The 18,741-nt window shown below is 28.8% G+C and overlaps 1 protein-coding gene across 1 annotated transcript; it reads right to left on the bottom strand.

Annotated features, from left to right (window-relative positions):
- Positions 1 to 17,409: 17,409 nt before the first annotated feature.
- On the bottom strand, positions 17,410 to 18,039 carry LOC119610582 (the record flags this gene model as incomplete). The annotated part of the gene is made up of 2 exons (XM_037965864.1): positions 17,905 to 18,039; positions 17,410 to 17,826 (listed from the first exon to the last, which is right to left on the bottom strand). Coding segments are annotated over exons 1-2 (552 nt in total), but the record flags the coding sequence as incomplete, so codon positions are not given.
- Positions 18,040 to 18,741: the final 702 nt, after the last annotated feature.

The following is an 18,741-nucleotide window of genomic DNA, read 5'->3' as shown; positions in this document are numbered from 1 at the left end:
TTAAACATAGACAACAACAATTCTACCGATCCATCAAATTTACAATTTTTTAGAAGAACACATTTTGCCACAAATGATATACCAAGTTAAAGTACAATCGTAATGCATTAAAATGATGCATAAATGATTGTCATAGCATGAAAACTGTCAAAGTTATTTGCAGCCATATCGGAACCTCAAATTACCGCCTTTTTAAACCTGGGAAAATAATTCTACCGATCTATCTAATTGGCCATTTTCTAAAAATACATTTTGCAATAATTATATACCAAAACAAATGGCAATTTTAATGCTTTCAAATGGTGCATAAACGACTGTCCTAGCACGAAAACTGCTAAAGTTAATTGCAACCATATCGGAACTTCATATTACAGCGTTTATTAAACATAGAACAATAATTCTACCGATCTATCAAATTGACCAATTTGTAAAAAACACACATTATGCAACAAATTATACAACATATTAAAGTGCAGTCATAATGCTTTAAAATGATGCATAAATTACTGTCATATCATGAAAACTGTCAATGTTATTTGCAACCATGTCGGAACCTCAAACTACGGCGTTTTTAAAGCTGTGAAAATTATTCTACCGATCTATCCAATTGGCCATTTTCTGAAAATATATTATGGAATAAATTATATACCAAAGCAAATGGCAACTATAATGCAATAAAAAGATATATAAGCGACTGTTATAACATGAAAACTATAAAAGTTATTTGCAACCATATCGGAGCCTTAAATTACCGCATTTTTGAACCTGTACCAATAATATACCGATCTATCCAATTTTTGTAAAAATTCATTATACCACAAATTATACACCAAAACAAAGTGCAACTGTAATGCTTTTAAATGATGCATAAACGATTGTCCTGGCATGAAAACTGTCAAAGTTATTTGCAACCATATCGGAACCTCAAATTACCGCGTTTTTAAACATAGAACAATAATACTACCGATCTATCCAATTGGCCATTTTCTAAAAATATATTATGCAATAAATTATATACAAAAACAAATGGCAACTATAATGCAATAAAAGATATATAAACGACCGCTATAACGTGAAAACTATAAAAGATATTTGCAACCATATCGGAGCCTTATATTACCGCATTTCTAAACCTGTACCAATAAATATACCGATCTATCCAATTTTTGTAAAAATTCATTATACCACAAATTATACACCAAAACAAAGTGCAACTGTAATGCTTTTAAATGATGCATAAACTATTGTCCTGGCATGAAAACTGTCAAAGTTATTTGCAACCATATCGGAACCTCACATCACAGCGTTTTTAAACATAGAACAACAATTCTACCGATCCATCAAATTTACGATTTTTTAGAAGAACACATTTTGCCACAAATGATATACCAAGTTAAAGTACAATCGTAATGCAAAAAAATGATGCATAAATGATTGTCATAGCATGAAAACTGTCAAAGTTATTCACAACCATATCGAAACCTCAAATTACCGCCTTTTTAAACCTGGGAAAATAATTCTACCGATCTATCCAATTGGCCATTTTCTAAAATATATTATGGAATAAATTATATACCAAAACAAATGGCAACTATAATGCAATAAAAAATATATAAACGACTGTTATAACATGAAAACTATAAAAGTTTTTTGCAACCATATCGGAGCCTTAAAGTAAGGCATTTTTGAACCTGTACCAATAAATATACCGATCTATCCAATTTTTGTAAAAATTTATTATGCCACAAATTATACACCAAAACAAAGTGCAACAGTAATGCTTTAAAATGATGCATAAATGACTGTCATAGCATGAAAACTGTCAAAGTTATTCACAGCCATATCGGAACCTCAAATTACCGCGTTTTTTAACCTGGGAAAATAATTCTACCGATCTATCCAATTGGCCATTTTCTAAAAATACATTATGCAATAAATTATATACCAAAACAAATGGCAATTTTAATGCTTTAAAATGGTGCATAAACGACTGTCCTAGCACGAAAACTGCCAAAGTTAATTGCAACCATATCGGAACCTCAGATTACAGCGTTTATTAAACATAGAACAATAATTCTACCGATCTATCAAATTAAGCAATTAGTAAAAACACAATTATGCTACAAATTATATACCATATTAAAGTGCAATCATAATGCTTTAAAATGATGCATAAATGACTGTCAAAGCATGAAAACTGTCAATGTTATTTGCAACCATATCGGAACCTCGAATTACCGCGTTTTTAAACATAGAACAATAATTCTACCGATCTATCCAATTGACCATTTTCTAAAAATATATTATGCAATAAATTATATACCAAAACAAATGGCAACTATAATGCAATAACAAGTTAGAGTTCTATATTTGGCTATGCCAAATCTTAAACATCACCAAGCTACTTTTTACTGAAACCCATTTAACTATATATTTTTTAGATAACTTGGCAAAATTTTTGTTTCCTTATTGAGGGTACTAAGATTTATGCATATGTCAAATTAATTTTAATTAAGTCTAGAAAAATGTATATTAATAGGCCAGTTTGATAACATTTTAATATAATGATTTATCTATACACAGCACATACTCATTTTGAATTTTATCCGGATATAATCATTTAATTACGAATTAAGTGGTATTAAGTAATTTTCAGAAGTATACCTTATATGTGAGCTAAGACAACCTATGGACCAATCCGGAAGAAAAAATCCGTAGAATGATTTATATATACAAAATACACATTTATGTCGAATTTTATCCCGATAATTTTGATTGTTAATGTGCATTTGAGTAATTTTCGGAAATGGTCCTTATATGGGAGTTGTGACGAATTATCAACCGATAAGGAAAAATTTCGTATAATGATTTATATGCCAAAAAAATTCAAGTCGAATTTTACTACAATAGATTTATTAATTAATGAAATATGTGCGTTTAGGTGATTTTCGGAAGTGGACTTTATATGTATAGGAGCTATGACCTTACACAAAACATATTTGTGTCGAATTTTATTAAGATATCTTTATTTGATAATGAAATATGTGCGTTTAAGTGATTTTTTTGAAGGAAATATTACCATATATGGAACAATCCGGAAAAAATTTGGTAGATTGATTTATATGCTCACAAAGCATATTCAAGTCGTACTTTATCCAGATAGCTTTATTATAATATGTGCGTTTAAGTGATTTTCGTAAGTGGACCCTCTATGGGAGCCTATCCGGAAAAAATTTCGTAGAGTGATTCATATAAAGACAAAACATATTTGTGTCGAATTTTATCAAGATAACTTTATTTGACAATGAAATATGTGCGTTTAAGTAATTTTCGGAAGTGGGACTTATATGGGAGCTATGACCAATAATGAACCGATCCAGGGAAAAAGTGGTAGAATGATTTATATGTACACAAAACATATTCAAGTCGAATTTTATCCTTATAGCTTTAGAATTTAATGAAAAATATTCGTTTAAGTGATTTTTGGAAGTGGACCTTATATGGGAGCTATGACCAATTATGAGCCTATCCGGAAAAAATTTCGTAGAGTGACTCATATAAAGACAAAACATATTTGTGTTGAATTTTATCACGATAGATTTATTTGACAATGAAATATGTATTTTCAAGTGATATTCGGAAGTGGGGTTATATGGGAGCTATGACCAATAATGGACCGATCCGTAAAAAAATTTGTAAAATGATTTGTATGTATACAAAACATATTTGTGTCGAATTTTATCACAATAGCTTTATAATTCAATGAAATATATGCGTTTAAGTGATTTTCGGAAGGGGACTTTATATGGGAGCTATGACCAAATATGAACCGATCGGTAAAAAATTTGGTAGAATGATTTGTATGTACACAAAACATATTTAACTCTTTATTCATAATTGAAATATGTCCGCTTAGGTGATTTTCGGAAGTGAACCTTGTATGGGAGCTATGGCCCATTGTAGACCGACTGAGATCTACGTTAACAGTATGATTTCTGTTCATATTATATTTGCATGTACAAAATTTTGTGTTGATACCGATATATTTGAGGGAGTTATTAACGATAAACTAATTTCCGGGAATATATACCTTTGTATGGGGGCTATGGGAAATATTGGATCGATTCTAAAGATTTTCAACATAATTGATCACTGCCATGAAAAAATAATGTGTGACAAAATTCATCGAAATATCTTTAGTAGTTTCTGAGAAAACTTCAAAAGAATTATGAAAAAAACGTAATATTTTTCGAGGTAGTCTGAAATTTTTACTCATAACTTTTTACGTTGTGAACCGATTTTGCTGATTTTCAATACCAAACTGCTTAGGATAATAATAAATATTTTGGGTGAATTTGGTTGATTTCCTTTGCTTAGTTTTAACGTGAGCGTGTTTTACACAGACAGACAGACAGACGGACAGACGGACATAGCTTAGTCGACGCAGAATTTCATAAGGACCCAGAATATATATACTTTGTTGGGTCTTAGATGAATACTTCTTGGTGTTACACACGGAACGACAAACTTATATATACCCTCTATCACCACTGATGGTGGTGGAGGGTATAAAAAAGGGACAGAGTGGCCATATTGCATTTAGGGTATTTACAAAAAAAAGGGCTGAAAGTAGTCCTGTATCTCCCTACGGTCATACATATACACAATATGGCCCTCCCTCTCGAGGATTCATCCTCGCCTTAACGTCATCTTCGTCGACGTCCCGAATCTTCCCTGCAAACCTTGACTTCCCCTACTTACCGCCGCTTTTCAAAAAAATTAACCACTCATATTAATGATAAAACCTTTTAAAATTTCATTAAAACGTTATAAACATAATTTTATTAATTACTAGAATATTTAGTTTAAGGTAAGATTTAAGTTTTACACAAATTTTTATCAACAATATTCAAAATATTTTAAGGAGAAATTTAGGTTTTACAAATTTTGATTTTCTTTTTCTGTTTTAGCAAATTTCTATTACAATATCTTGATTTTAAAACAATTATTTAGCTTCAAGTATAATATTAAATCAGTAAATTGCTAAATTTTAATATTAAGTTTTGTATTTTATTTAGATTTAAGTTTTAACTTTTTAATGCAATATTTAGTTTTAGGTTCAAGTTTTAATTTCTATACAAAACAACTTTTAGATTTTAAGTTCTAACTTTTAGTTTTGTCAAATTTGTTAAATTTTTAGCTTTTAGGTTTATCAAATCTTTGTTTAGTTTTTAGGTTTTGTATATTTTTAAGTTTTATAAATTAGCACATAAATTTAGCTTTTAAGTTGAAATTAGGCTTTAGCTTTGAAATAACTTTTAAGTAGATATAAGAATTTAGCTCGTAAGTTTTTGCTTCTACTAGAATTTAGATTTTAGCTTCTATATTCGTAATGATTTTCTCCTCTTTCTTTTCAGGTCCTACGGCAACGATGTTGGCAGGTGTAGCTATGTGGTTTCTGTCGTTCGTATTGTGTCCAGGTTCGGGTAATTCACGTACGTATCAAATATTAAACCTCTTTTAAATAATTTCTTATATTATATTTTCCTTTTTTTATATATATATATATATATAAAAATGAGCATCTGCTGCAAAATTGCCGCGAATCCTTGGGAAAGGAAAAGAAACGAGGCCTGAGCACAACACTAAAGCGCACGCTTGGCTATAATTTTTACCAGCGGTCTGGTTCGCACCTAATCGACGGTAAGTTTTTTTATATATCTATATATCTTTTTGTATTTTTTCTTTTAACTTTTTTTATTTTGTTTTCTTTTTTTTTAACTAATTATTTAAAAGGTAGAGTCCGTTCGTCTTGTCGTTCAATATTAAAACTTTCTGGTCGAAACCTTGTTGTACCTGCGCACCCCAGGAGTGGAGGTGCGAAGCTGCTGACCAAAAATCCCTCGTTGGAAGCAAGCAGAGGTGGCAATAAAATTGTATTGTATTTTTTTCTTTGTTACTGGTGAATTGTACTTAATATTTCCAAACAAATAAAACTTTCTTAAAAATTTGTTTTTGTGTTTCACTTTACGCAGACCACTTGCTTGTTCGGTGATGATCGAATAGAAAAAGGACCGACATTTTCTGTCTTAGAATCCGAGAAACCTCGGATTCCATTATGGCTTCCTCACTTTTCCATCTATTCAGCCGTTTGGTTATAATGTCTTGTTTCTTTTCCTAATCTTTGTTTTTGTTTATTTCCTTAATTTTTTTTAAACGTCAAATGACGCGTTGCCAACTTTTCACTGATCTTCTTCTTATTTTCTACCTCCACTCACCTAACAACAGGCTGCACACGACATATAACAGTCGTTTATATATCTTTTTATTGCATTATAGTTGCCATTTGCTTTGGTATATAATTTATTCCATAATATATTTTTAGAAAATGGCCAATTGGATAGATTGGTAGAATTATTTTCACAGCTTTAAAAACGCGGTAGTTTGAGGTTCCGATATGGTTGCAAATAACATTGACAGTTTTCATGATATGACAGTCATTTATGCATCATTTTAAAAAGTGCAATCATAATCACTTTAATATGGTATATAATTTGTTGCATAATGTGTGTTTTTACAAATTGGTCAATTTGATAGATCGGTAGAATTATTGTTCTATGTTTAAAAAACGCTGTAATCTAAGGTTCCGATATGGTTGCAATTAACTTTGGCAGTTTTCGCGCTAGGACAGTCATTTATGCACCATTTTAAAGCATTAAAATTGCCATTTGTTTTGGTATATAATTATTATTGCATAATGTATTTTTAGAAAATGGCCAATTGCATAGATCGGTAGAATTATTTCCCCAGGTTTAAAAAGGCGGTAATTTGAGGTTCCGATATGGTTGTGAATAACTTTAACAGTTTTCATGCTATGACAGTCATTTATGCATCATTTTAGAGCATTATGATTGCACTTCAATTTGGTATATCATTTGTGGCATAATGTGTTCGTCTAAAAAATGGTAAATTTGGTGGATCGGTAGAATTATTGTTCTATGTTTAAAACGCGGTAATTTGAGGTTCCGATATGGTTCCAAATAACTTTGACAGTTTTCATGCTAGGGCAATAGTTTATGCACCATTTTAAAGCATTATGATTGCACTTTAATATGGTATATAATTTGTAGCATAATGTGTGTTTTTACTAATTGGTCAATTTGATAGATCGGTAGAATTATTGTTCTATGTTTAAAAACGCGGTAGTTTGAGGTTCCGATATGGTTGCAAATAACATTGACAGTTTTCATGATATGACAGTCATTTATGCATCATTTTAAAAAGTGCAATCATAATCACTTTAATATGGTATATAATTTGTTGCATAATGTGTGTTTTTACAAATTGGTCAATTTGATAGATCGGTAGAATTATTGTTCTATGTTTAAAAAACGCTGTAATCTGAGGTTCCGATATGGTTGCAATTAACTTTGGCAGTTTTCGCGCTAGGACAGTCATTTATGCACCATTTTAAAGCATTAAAATTGCCATTTGTTTGGTATATAATTATTATTGCATAATGTATTTTTAGAAAATGGCCAATTGCATAGATCGGTAGAATTATTTCCCCAGGTTTAAAAAGGCGGTAATTTGAGGTTCCGATATGGTTGTGAATAACTTTAACAGTTTTCATGCTATGACAGTCATTTATGCATCATTTTAGAGCATTATGATTGCACTTCAATTTGGTATATCATTTGTGGCATAATGTGTTCGTCTAAAAAATGGTAAATTTGGTGGATCGGTAGAATTATTGTTCTATGTTTAAAACGCGGTAATTTGAGGTTCCGATATGGTTCCAAATAACTTTGACAGTTTTCATGCTAGGGCAATAGTTTATGCACCATTTTAAAGCATTATGATTGCACTTTAATATGGTATATAATTTGTAGCATAATGTGTGTTTTTACTAATTGGTCAATTTGATAGATCGGTAGAATTATTGTTCTATGTTTAAAAACGCGGTAATTTGAGGTTCCGATATGGTTGCAAATAACATTGACAGTTTTCATGCTATGACAGTCATTTATGCATCATTTTAAAGCATTATGATTGCCCTTTTATTTGGTATATCATTTGTGGCATAATGTGTTCGTCTAAAAAATGGTCAATTTGAAGGATCGGTAGAATTATTGTTCTATGTTTAAAAACGCGGTAATTTGAGGTTCCGATATGGTTGTGAATAACTTTGACAGTTTTCATGCTATGACAGTCATTTATGCATCATTTTAAAGCATTATGATTGCACTTTAATTTGGTATATCTTTTGTGGCATAATGTGTTCGTCTAAAAAATGGTCAATTTGATGGATCGGTAGAACTATTGTTCTATGTTTTAAAACGCGGTAGAATTATTTTCCCAGGTTTAAAAACGCGGTAATTTGAGGTTCCGATATGGTTGTGAATAACTTTGACAGTTTTCATTCTATGACAGTCATTTATGCATCATTTTAAAGCATCACAGTTGCACATTGTTTTGGTGTATAATTTGTGGCATAATGTGTTCGTCTAAAAAATGGTCAATTTGATGGATCGGTAGAATTATTGTTCTATGTTTAAAAACGCGGTAATTTAAAGTAACATTGACAGTTTTCATGCTATGACAGTCTTTTATACATCATTTTGAAGCATTATGATTGCACTTTAATATGGTATATAATTTGTAGCATAAAGTGTGTTTTTACTAATTGGTCAATTTGATAGATCGGTAGAATTATTGTTCTGTGTTTAATAAACGCTGTAATCTTAGGTTCCGATATGGTTGTAATTAACTTTGGCAGTCTTCGTGCTAGGACAGTCGTTTATGCACCATTTTAAAGCATTAAAATTGCCATTTGTTTTGGTATATAATTTATTGCATAATGTATTTTTAGAAAATGGCCAATTGGATAGATCGGTAGAATTATTTTCCCAGGTTTAAAAAGGCGGTAATTTGAGGTTCCGATATTGTTCTGAATAACTTTGACAGTTTTCATGCTAGGGCAATAGTTTATGCATCATTTTAATGCATTACACTTGCACTTTATTTTGGTGTATAATTTGTGGAATAATGAATTTTACAAAAAATTGGATAGATCGGTATATTTATTGGTACAGGTTTAAAATTCGGTAATTTAAGGCTCCGATATGGTTGCAAATAACTTTTATAGTTTTCATGTTATAACAGTCGTTTATACATCTTTTTATTGCATTATAGTTGCCATTTGTTTTGGTATATAATTTATTGCATAATGTATTTTTAGAAAATGGCCAATTTGAGGTTCCGATATGGTTGTGAATAACTTTGACAGTTTTCATGCTATGACAGTCATTTATGCATCATTTTAAAGCATTATGATTGCACTTTAATTTGGTATATCATTTGTGGCATAATGTGTTCGTCTTAAAAATGGTCAATTTGATGGATCGGTAGAATTATTGTGTTATGTTTAGAAACGCGGTAATTTGAGGTTCCGATATGGTTGCAAATAACATTGACAGTTTTCATGCTATGACAGTCATTTATGCATCATTTTAAAGCATTATAATTGCACTTTAATATGGTATATCATTTGTAGCATAATGTGTATTTTTACAAATTGGTCAATTTGATAGATCGGTAGAATTATTGTTCTATGCTTAGTAAACGCAGTAATCTGAGGTTCCGATATGGTTGTAATTAACTTTGGCAGTTTTCGTGCTAGGACAGTCGTTTATGCACCATTTTAAAGCATTAAAATTGCCATTTGTTTTGGTATATAATTTATTGCATAATGTATTTGTAGAAAATGGCCAATTGGATAGATCGGTAGAATTATTTTCCCAGGTTTAAAAAGGCGGTAATTCACAGTGGTATAGGAAAAAAAAGAGGGAAATAATTCGGTAACTTCTAAACGGTTAATCCGATTTTAATGAAATTTGGTATGCACAAAGAGGAGTTGTTGTCGAGTTTAGGTTTTGAATTTGGACCTTATAGGCCAACCAGGGGCCCGGCGGGGGGTCCTCAAATTAGGACACCTCGGCTATGTTAAATTTTTAAAACGATCCTATTTCTTCATTTGAGTTCCGATTTAAAAAAAATTTCGTATATAGAATCTCCTCATCGAGCACTATAAAAAATGTCGTCGTAGCAGTAAATTATCTCTTATAGTTTAGGAGATATTCGCATTTGAATATTAAAATTTTAAAATTTTTACCGTCCTTACTTTAGTTTTTTGATAATAGCAGGTCCAAATATTTCCGATTTTCGCCATTTTTTTTTATTTGCTTAACAACAAGTTTATATACCAAGCAGTGAAAGAATTATGTAAAAATCATGACTGAGTCCAAAGTTATAGGCATTTAAATTTAAAAAATTAAAAAAAGGCGATTTTTTGTCATTTTTTTGGGAAAAAAGTATCTTTTTCTTTTTAAGTTATCTAAAAAGTTTCTAAGAAGATGTATATAGAATTTATACTTTTTGGAAAGCTGACTTTACATAAAATACGATAAATGAAACAAAACCTAAAAATTTTTGATACCGAGGGGACCAGGTCCATCCAAAAAAACCCTATTTTTTATGGAAAATTAAATTTTGAGCAAAAATTCTCAAATCGCATAGTCGATATCAAATTATAGTGACCTGTTTTATATGACCCAATAAGTTCTTAATCATTTTGTAACGGGTTTCGATAACCCCGCCCCTGGTATGGATATAATAGGCAAAAAACCAAAAAATCCCATTTTTGGGATTTTTTAAAACTTTTTTGGGAATTCCGGGATTTCTAATAAGAAAATTCGAAATTTTTATTTAATTTTGGATTTTGAGTAAAAAAATCTACCTAACTGTAAAATTTCATCAAAAAATATTCATAAATAAAATTTTTATTGCAATTTGAAAAATTTGTATCTTCGCAAAAACTGAATAAAAAACATTTTTTAATTTTTTTTAAAAAAAGTATTCCGCGAATTTTTTAATTTTCAAAAATTATATACAGTTTTGAAAAATAGACAAATTACCTTTCCATTGATATATAACATGCCTACCTAATGTTTTTTAAGTGACAAATTAATTAGGGAAAACTCAACATCTTTTAGAAAATTTACCTAGCACTATTATTTTCATCCATATATGTAACAAATTTAAGAGTTAACCTTATGGATGAAAATAATAGTGCTAGGCAAATTTTCTAAAAGATGTTGAGTTTTCCCTAATTAATTTGTCACTTAAAAAACATTAGGTAGGCATGTTATATATCAATGGAAAGGTAATTTTGTCTATTTTTCAAAACTGTATATAATTTTTGAAAATTAAAAAATTCGCGGAATACTTTTTTTAAAAAAAATTAAAAAATGTTTTTTATTCAGTTTTGCGAAGATACAAATTTTTCAAATTGCAATAAAAATTTTATTTATGAATATTTTTTGATGAAATTTTACAGTTAGGTAGATTTTTTTACTCAAAATCCAAAATTAAATAAAAATTTCGAATTTTCTTATTAGAAATCCCGGAATTCCCAAAAAAGTTTTAAAAAATCCCAAAAATGGGATTTTTTGGTTTTTTGCCTATTATATCCATACCAGGGGCGGGGTTATCGAAACCCGTTACAAAATGATTAAGAACTTATTGGGTCATATAAAACAGGTCACTATAATTTGATATCGACTATGCGATTTGAGAATTTTTGCTCAAAATTTAATTTTCCATAAAAAATAGGGTTTTTTTGGATGGACCTGGTCCCCTCGGTATCAAAAATTTTTAGGTTTTGTTTCATTTATCGTATTTTATGTAAAGTCAGCTTTCCAAAAAGTATAAATTCTATATACATCTTCTTAGAAACTTTTTAGATAACTTAAAAAGAAAAAGATACTTTTTTCCCAAAAAAATGACAAAAAATCGCCTTTTTTTAATTTTTTAAATTTAAATGCCTATAACTTTGGACTCAGTCATGATTTTTACATAATTCTTTCACTGCTTGGTATACAAACTTGTTGTTAAGCAAATAAAAAAAAATGGCGAAAATCGGAAATATTTGGACCTGCTATTATCAAAAAAACTAAAGTAAGGACGGTAAAAATTTTAAAATTTTAATATTCAAATGCGAATATCTCCTAAACTATAAGAGATAATTTACTGCTACGACGACATTTTTTATAGTGCTCGATGAGGAGATTCTATATACGAAATTTTTTTTAAATCGGAACTCAAATGAAGAAATAGGATCGTTTTAAAAATTTAACATAGCCGAGGTGTCCTAATTTGAGGACCCCCCACCGGGCCCCTGGTTGGCCTATAAGGTCCAAATTCAAAACCTAAACTCGACAACACCTCCTCTTTGCGCATACCAAATTTCATTAAAATCGGATTAACCGTTTAGAAGTTACCGAATTATTTCCCTCTTTTTTTTTCCTATACCACTGTGGATCGGTAGAATTATTGTTCTATGTTTAAAAACGCGGTAATTTGAGGTTCCGATATGGTTGCAAATAACTTTGACAGTTTTCATGCTAGGGCAATAGTTTATGCATCATTTTAAAGCATTACAGTTGCACTTTATTATGGTGTATAATTTGTGGCATAATGAATTTTTACAAAAATTGGATAGATCGGTATATTTATTGGTACAGGTTCAAAAATACGGTAATTTAAGGCTCCGATATGGTTGCAAATAACTTTTATAGTTTTTATGTTATAACAGTCGTTCATATATCTTCTTATTGCATTATAGTTGCCATTTGCTTTGGTATATAATATATTCCATAATATATTTTTATAATATATTCCATAATATATTTCTACCGGATAGATCGGTAGAATTATTTTCACAGCTTTAAAAACGCGGTAGTTTGAGGTTCCGATATGGTTGCAAATAACATTGACAGTTTTCATGCTATGACAGTAACTTATGCATAATTTTAATGTATTATGATTGCACTTTATTATGGTATATAATTTGTTGCATAATGTGTGTTTTTACAAATTGGTCAATTTGATAGATCGGTAGAATTATTGTTCTATGTTTAATAAACGCTGTAATCTGAGGTTCCGATATGGTTGCATTTAACTTTGGCAGTTTTCGTGCTAGGACAGTCATTTATGCACCATTAAAATTGCATTAAAAAAGCATTAAAATTGCCATTTGTTTTGGTATATAATTATTGCATAATGTATTTTTAGAAAATGGCCAATTGGATAAATCGGTAGAATTATTTTTCCAGGTTTAAAAATGCGGTAATTTGAGGTTCCGATATGGTTGTGAATAACTTTGACAGTTTTCATGCTATGACAGTCATCATTCTAAAGCATTACAGTTGCACTTTGTTTTGGTGTATAATTTGTGGCATAATGAATTTTTACAAAAATTGGATAGATCGGTATATTTATTGGTACAGGTTTAAAAATGCGGTAATTCAAGGCTCCGATATGGTTGCAAATAACTTTTATAGTTTTCATGTTATAACAGTCGTTTATATATCTTTTTAGTAGTATGGAACTGTTTTCAGTGAAGGAGAAAATATTTTTTTTGAAATTGTGGGGAAGAAAATATTTTTTGTAAAATTGCAAACTTGCAGAATATTTTTTTTGAAATTGTGGGGAAGAAAATATTTTTTTTAATTGCAAACTTGCAGAATGGGAAGAAATTATTTTTAGTGAAAATTGACACCAATATATTTATTTTGTATAATACATACATATGTATGTAGTTATGTTAAAAGTCCATACAAAAAAATGTTTAACAGGTAGACAATTATTTGCGATTTTAATTTTTAGCATGGAGACAATGTTTACATATGTAACCTAAATTAAGATTTTCTCAATTTGAAATATTAAAGAGAAATTGCTAATTCTTTGGAGATGAATTGGATTAGATATAAATATAAATGATGGAAGTAAAATTATTTTAATTGACTAATAAGACTAAGTAAAATTACAAATTCTTATATTGTTGCGGCTTTCAATGAATTAAAAGCAAGACCATATCTAGCATCAAAAGATTTACTAACATCAAAGCCATATAAGGTATTAAATATTTTCCGCCATAAGAATAATTATGGAAATGTGATGATGGCAGAGCTTGATGAGGGGATGTTTTATCTTCCCAAACGATATAATAATTTGGAAGATAAAGTAATAGATGAATTTAAAAAGAATCAATTTACTTTAACGAGAAAGTTAGAAAATGGTTTATATGTTTTGGAATTGGAAGAGCTAATCAGTGAAAATCCCACTGGAGAAGACGAACTGGGAGAATTTTTCATACCAAATTCTCAATCATTTTCGGTTGGGAAAATAGAAAAATTTCAAGAAATTCTTAATAAGGATAATTGGTTTATTAGTATATAAGTATCAACGTTTCTTAAAAATAAATTAATTCTAAAAATAAAGCTTTATAATAAAGATGTCACATAAAAAATTCAACAATTTCTTCAAGATTTTGATGGTTTAAATTTTGTCGATCATCAACAAATATTGGAACAGTCTTTGGCACTTATTAATAAAAATGGAAATGAAGAACCTATACCATCTAAATATGGATTACACTTCAAAAATTGTTCATGGTCGAATGATAACACAAACGTTGGTCCTGACACTTGCAGTTGTAGAAAACATAAACTACTTATAAGCAAAATAGATGATATTATAAGAAAATATTATTTATTATCTAAACGTCTAAAATAAGTTAATGTAGAAAATATTTTTAATATCAAATATGTTAATTTTAAAGCAAAAATATATTAAAAAATTGTAAATAATGCAACATAAACAATTTTTTGTTTTTTGTTAACAATAATTTCCTACAATTTTAAATTTGGATAGGCTCTTGTAAATTTTGAATTTAAGAAATAATTTTAGTAAATAAAAGACAGTCTATCAAGAAAATCATATTCAGAATTATGGATACATCCAACAACTTTAAAATTGGATCAAATTATACTTCAAACAAGGACCAAATTGAAATTCAAGAAATTTTAATACTGCCACCTATAGACATTCCACTATTCCTTGCATTGCATGACGGTCAGGATAAAATTTTATTGGAAGTTTTACTAAATGTGGAAAAAGAACTTGAAATAAAAACAAAATAATATATATTTTTCTTTCTTTTTATTTTCTATAAAACAAATAAAAATATTTATATAAATTTAAAACTAACATATCATTTTCATGTAAATTAAAATAATTAAAAATATTTAAATTTTATTAAAAGTAAAATTTTTACATCTTAAATAAATAAAAATACAACAATAAACCCCACAAAACATTGAAGTTTCACTTTGAATTCGCATATTATTGTAGACAAATGTTTTAGAATTTCGATTTAAAAATGAAATAAATGGTTTAATTGGAGGTTGACCTGCAGAACAAAAAAATTCTGCTGTTTATTTTCAGGAAAGTAAAAAGCGACCCAATGCTGTCCAGGTTTATAAGATGGATCACTGTTGGCTATGTAAAATGAAGGTTTCGCAATAGGTGTTTTGGGTAATTTATTACTGGGGAAAACTCCTTTAAATTTATATTTTGTACAATTATTTGAATTTAAAGTATTTATAATATTTATTGAGTTCATAGCGTTTGAATTATAGAGCGAGACTTATCAATTTCCAGTATACTATCAAATTCGCAATATACTAAACAGGTAATTGCCTCCGTAATCGGTTTTCCAAAACGTCCTTCTATCGAATAGTTCCTTGATTTATTAAATTTCCACAATTAGAGTTATTATTATGATCTGTTGTTAAATCGAAAGATAGTAAAAAATATCCGTTATCAAATAGTTCTTTTGTTATTTGATGACCTTTATCGAAATGATGAATTCCAGTTCCTTTAAATAGTGTTTGATAATCTCGAGTGCTTATTATTCCACCATTATTATAATTAAATTCAATAGGCTGTGCTGGAAATTGTACTCCATTAACAACCAAATTAAATCTTTGTAAATTAAAATGTTGAAAGTTATATGGATTTTCTTTTCTATTTCCAGTATATGCTTGTTAGATACCATTCCAAAATTAAAAAGTTTGGTAATTGCCCAAGTACAACATTATCCAGAGATAATGAATGATTTCCAGGATGTCTTCATTTCTACTCTTTTATATGGGTAAATTGCATTTTTTGATTGTAATACATTATGATGTGCCATTAAAATATTATTATTAATATCAAGGTGATTTATGTATAAATTAGCTTCATGTATTTTTATTTGAGATTCATTTTTATCTCCATCTAATATATAGAAATCAGGCTTCTCCAAATTTAATGTAACCTTAAGATCAACATTATTAAGTAAATATTTTTGTTGATTAAAAACATCTACATGAAGTTTTCCAAAAAGCTCTACTTTTTTTCCATCTTTGAATAGTTTTTTTCTTTTGTCCAATCCAGAGTTTTCTTTTTCAATTAATGAATTAATTTTATTCATATCAGCAGCCCAACCACATGATTCGAGATGTGTAGATCTAGCATAATTTCCATAATTTAACAGTGTTTCCATATATGCTCTATAGTGATAATTATTGTCGGGTTGGGATACATTTTTATTGTTAAGATGAACTACACAATTTGTAAATAAGGAGTGTAATAGGTTATTAACAACACCTTCATTTCCTTTAAATTCAACCACCAGTCTCAGATAAATACTATTAAGATCTCTATATGTTTCACCATTCCCCAATGATACAAATTCTATAGTACTAGAGTTGTCCAATGAAGCAATTGGATTACAACATATTTCCTCTGTTTTAATTACACTAGTTTGAATTGGAGGAGATTCAAATAAATCCAATTCACTTTTCATACATTCTATAAATCCAGACATTTTAAGTTTCCAAAAATATCTTTTAACTTCTTTCCTCTACAACGTTTGAATTTATTTATGTTTTTATTTTTTCAATTATTTATCACTTTTCTCCCTTGATTAAATAGAATATCTTTTACTGGTTTTGTTCCGATTTCCTCCAAAATTTCTTTTCCAATATCTAATGACTTATTTTTTAAATAATTTAATCCTGTCCTCAAGAATGGTTTCAGGTGTGAGAAGAGAGATGAAAACAGTGATCCAATACCACGCCCATATTGTACAATTCTTGGTGTATGATATATTTCACCAATATTTTGTATATTATTTCCAGATTGATTAATGTAGTAATTTGTATACAACACATCCATGGTTATATTAAAAATGGTTTATCTGTTAAGTGTATAGTTATTATATATATTTTTGAAGTGTAAAGTACAATAGACTGGAATATATTTCTCTAAAGCAATATCTCTTCCTTCATCATTTCGAATCATTATGGATATATCATTAATATTGAAAGTTTCAATAGGATAATAATCTATTCTATTAAAATGAATATAATTTTTTAATGATGATGTTGAAAATATTTTCAAACATTTAGTTTTTTTGCTCCCCACATGCCGAGGTTTAATAATATCTGTGTAAATAAATACAATTTCGGTTACATCAGTTGAATCAACTTTATTCCAATAATGCGAAATGTTACTGGAAAATTTATTTAACGAGTTTTCCAAAATATTATGTGTGGTCGATAAAATAGAATCGTTCCTGTCATTCTCTAATTCTTGATTTAAATCTTTTTTATCACTTCCTGATTCTTTGGTGATAACTTGAGCATTACGTTCTACGTTCACTTTATTTAAGCTTTTGTTGACTTTTTCTTTTAATGATACGTTAGTTTGTGGAGTATTATTTGTTGTATTATTAATACTTAAATTTGTTTCCTTCCCATTTGATGAATCCATAAGTTCCTTAAATTTTGATTTAATGTTATCATGTTCATAAGTGCTCAACTTTGATATTGTCGTTACTTCATGTTTTGAAGACTTATCCAAATTTGAAATATTTCGCTTTTTACGTTTTATAATATTTTTATCAATTATATCATGTTTATTAATTAATGTAAATGAAATATCTGATAATCCTACAATCCATTCACCATTTAAGTTTAACGATTGTTTTAACAAGTTTGTAAACGTACTTGGAGAGTTGTTATAAATATGCACTGAATCATTACTTAATAAAGTAACATAAATATTATTTTCTTCTATACTTGAAGCCATCTTTAGATTAAATGATTGAAAAATTTGTTGACTGCAATACATATATGTTTAAGTTATGCACTAATATCATTTCGATGAATCCATGAATTGTATTCCTTTCCAAATCCTAACCATTTTACAAATAATTTTTCCCCACGGCGCTTTAACACCTTTTCGACCAAAAAAATGTTTGGAACTTTAGTTTTTAATAATTCTTCCTCATAAAATACGCCTTTTATTATATTTCCATTTAGATCAACAAGCTGGTAGGTTATAGAATTTGTAACATAAATTTTGTTTACTTTAAAAACTTCTGAAGACCAATTTGGTGTATAACCTTTTTCAAAAACATTTTTATATTTGCTTATTCGAACAAAATCATTTATATTATATTTTCCTTTTTTGAAAATTTTTAAGTTGTTGTACACACTTCTTAAAAGTTTTTCTTCAATTATGTTATTAACAGAATTGGGTGTTGTTTTTATAGAACGATGATAAGAGGAGTTATATACTTTCAATAATTTATCTAATATATATATCCATTTATAATTTCCTTGCATACTAAATTGTTTCCACATTTTATTTTTTAATGTTCTATTAAATCGCTCTACTATTGATGCCTTCATATTGGAATAGGTATGATAATGATTAATGTTTAGTTCTTTCATAAGAGCTTTAAAGTGTTTATTATAAAATTCTTTTCCTTGATCTGAATGTATATTT

The sequence above is a fragment of the Lucilia sericata genome, unplaced genomic scaffold (assembly GCF_015586225.1).
Source record: "Lucilia sericata isolate MDLA Ls3-8-SP2 unplaced genomic scaffold, ASM1558622v1 Contig001237F_arrow, whole genome shotgun sequence".
Taxonomy (NCBI): Eukaryota; Metazoa; Arthropoda; class Insecta; order Diptera; family Calliphoridae; genus Lucilia; species Lucilia sericata.
The sequence above is the reverse complement of the archived record's forward strand: the minus strand, read 5'-3'. Positions and strand labels throughout refer to the sequence as shown.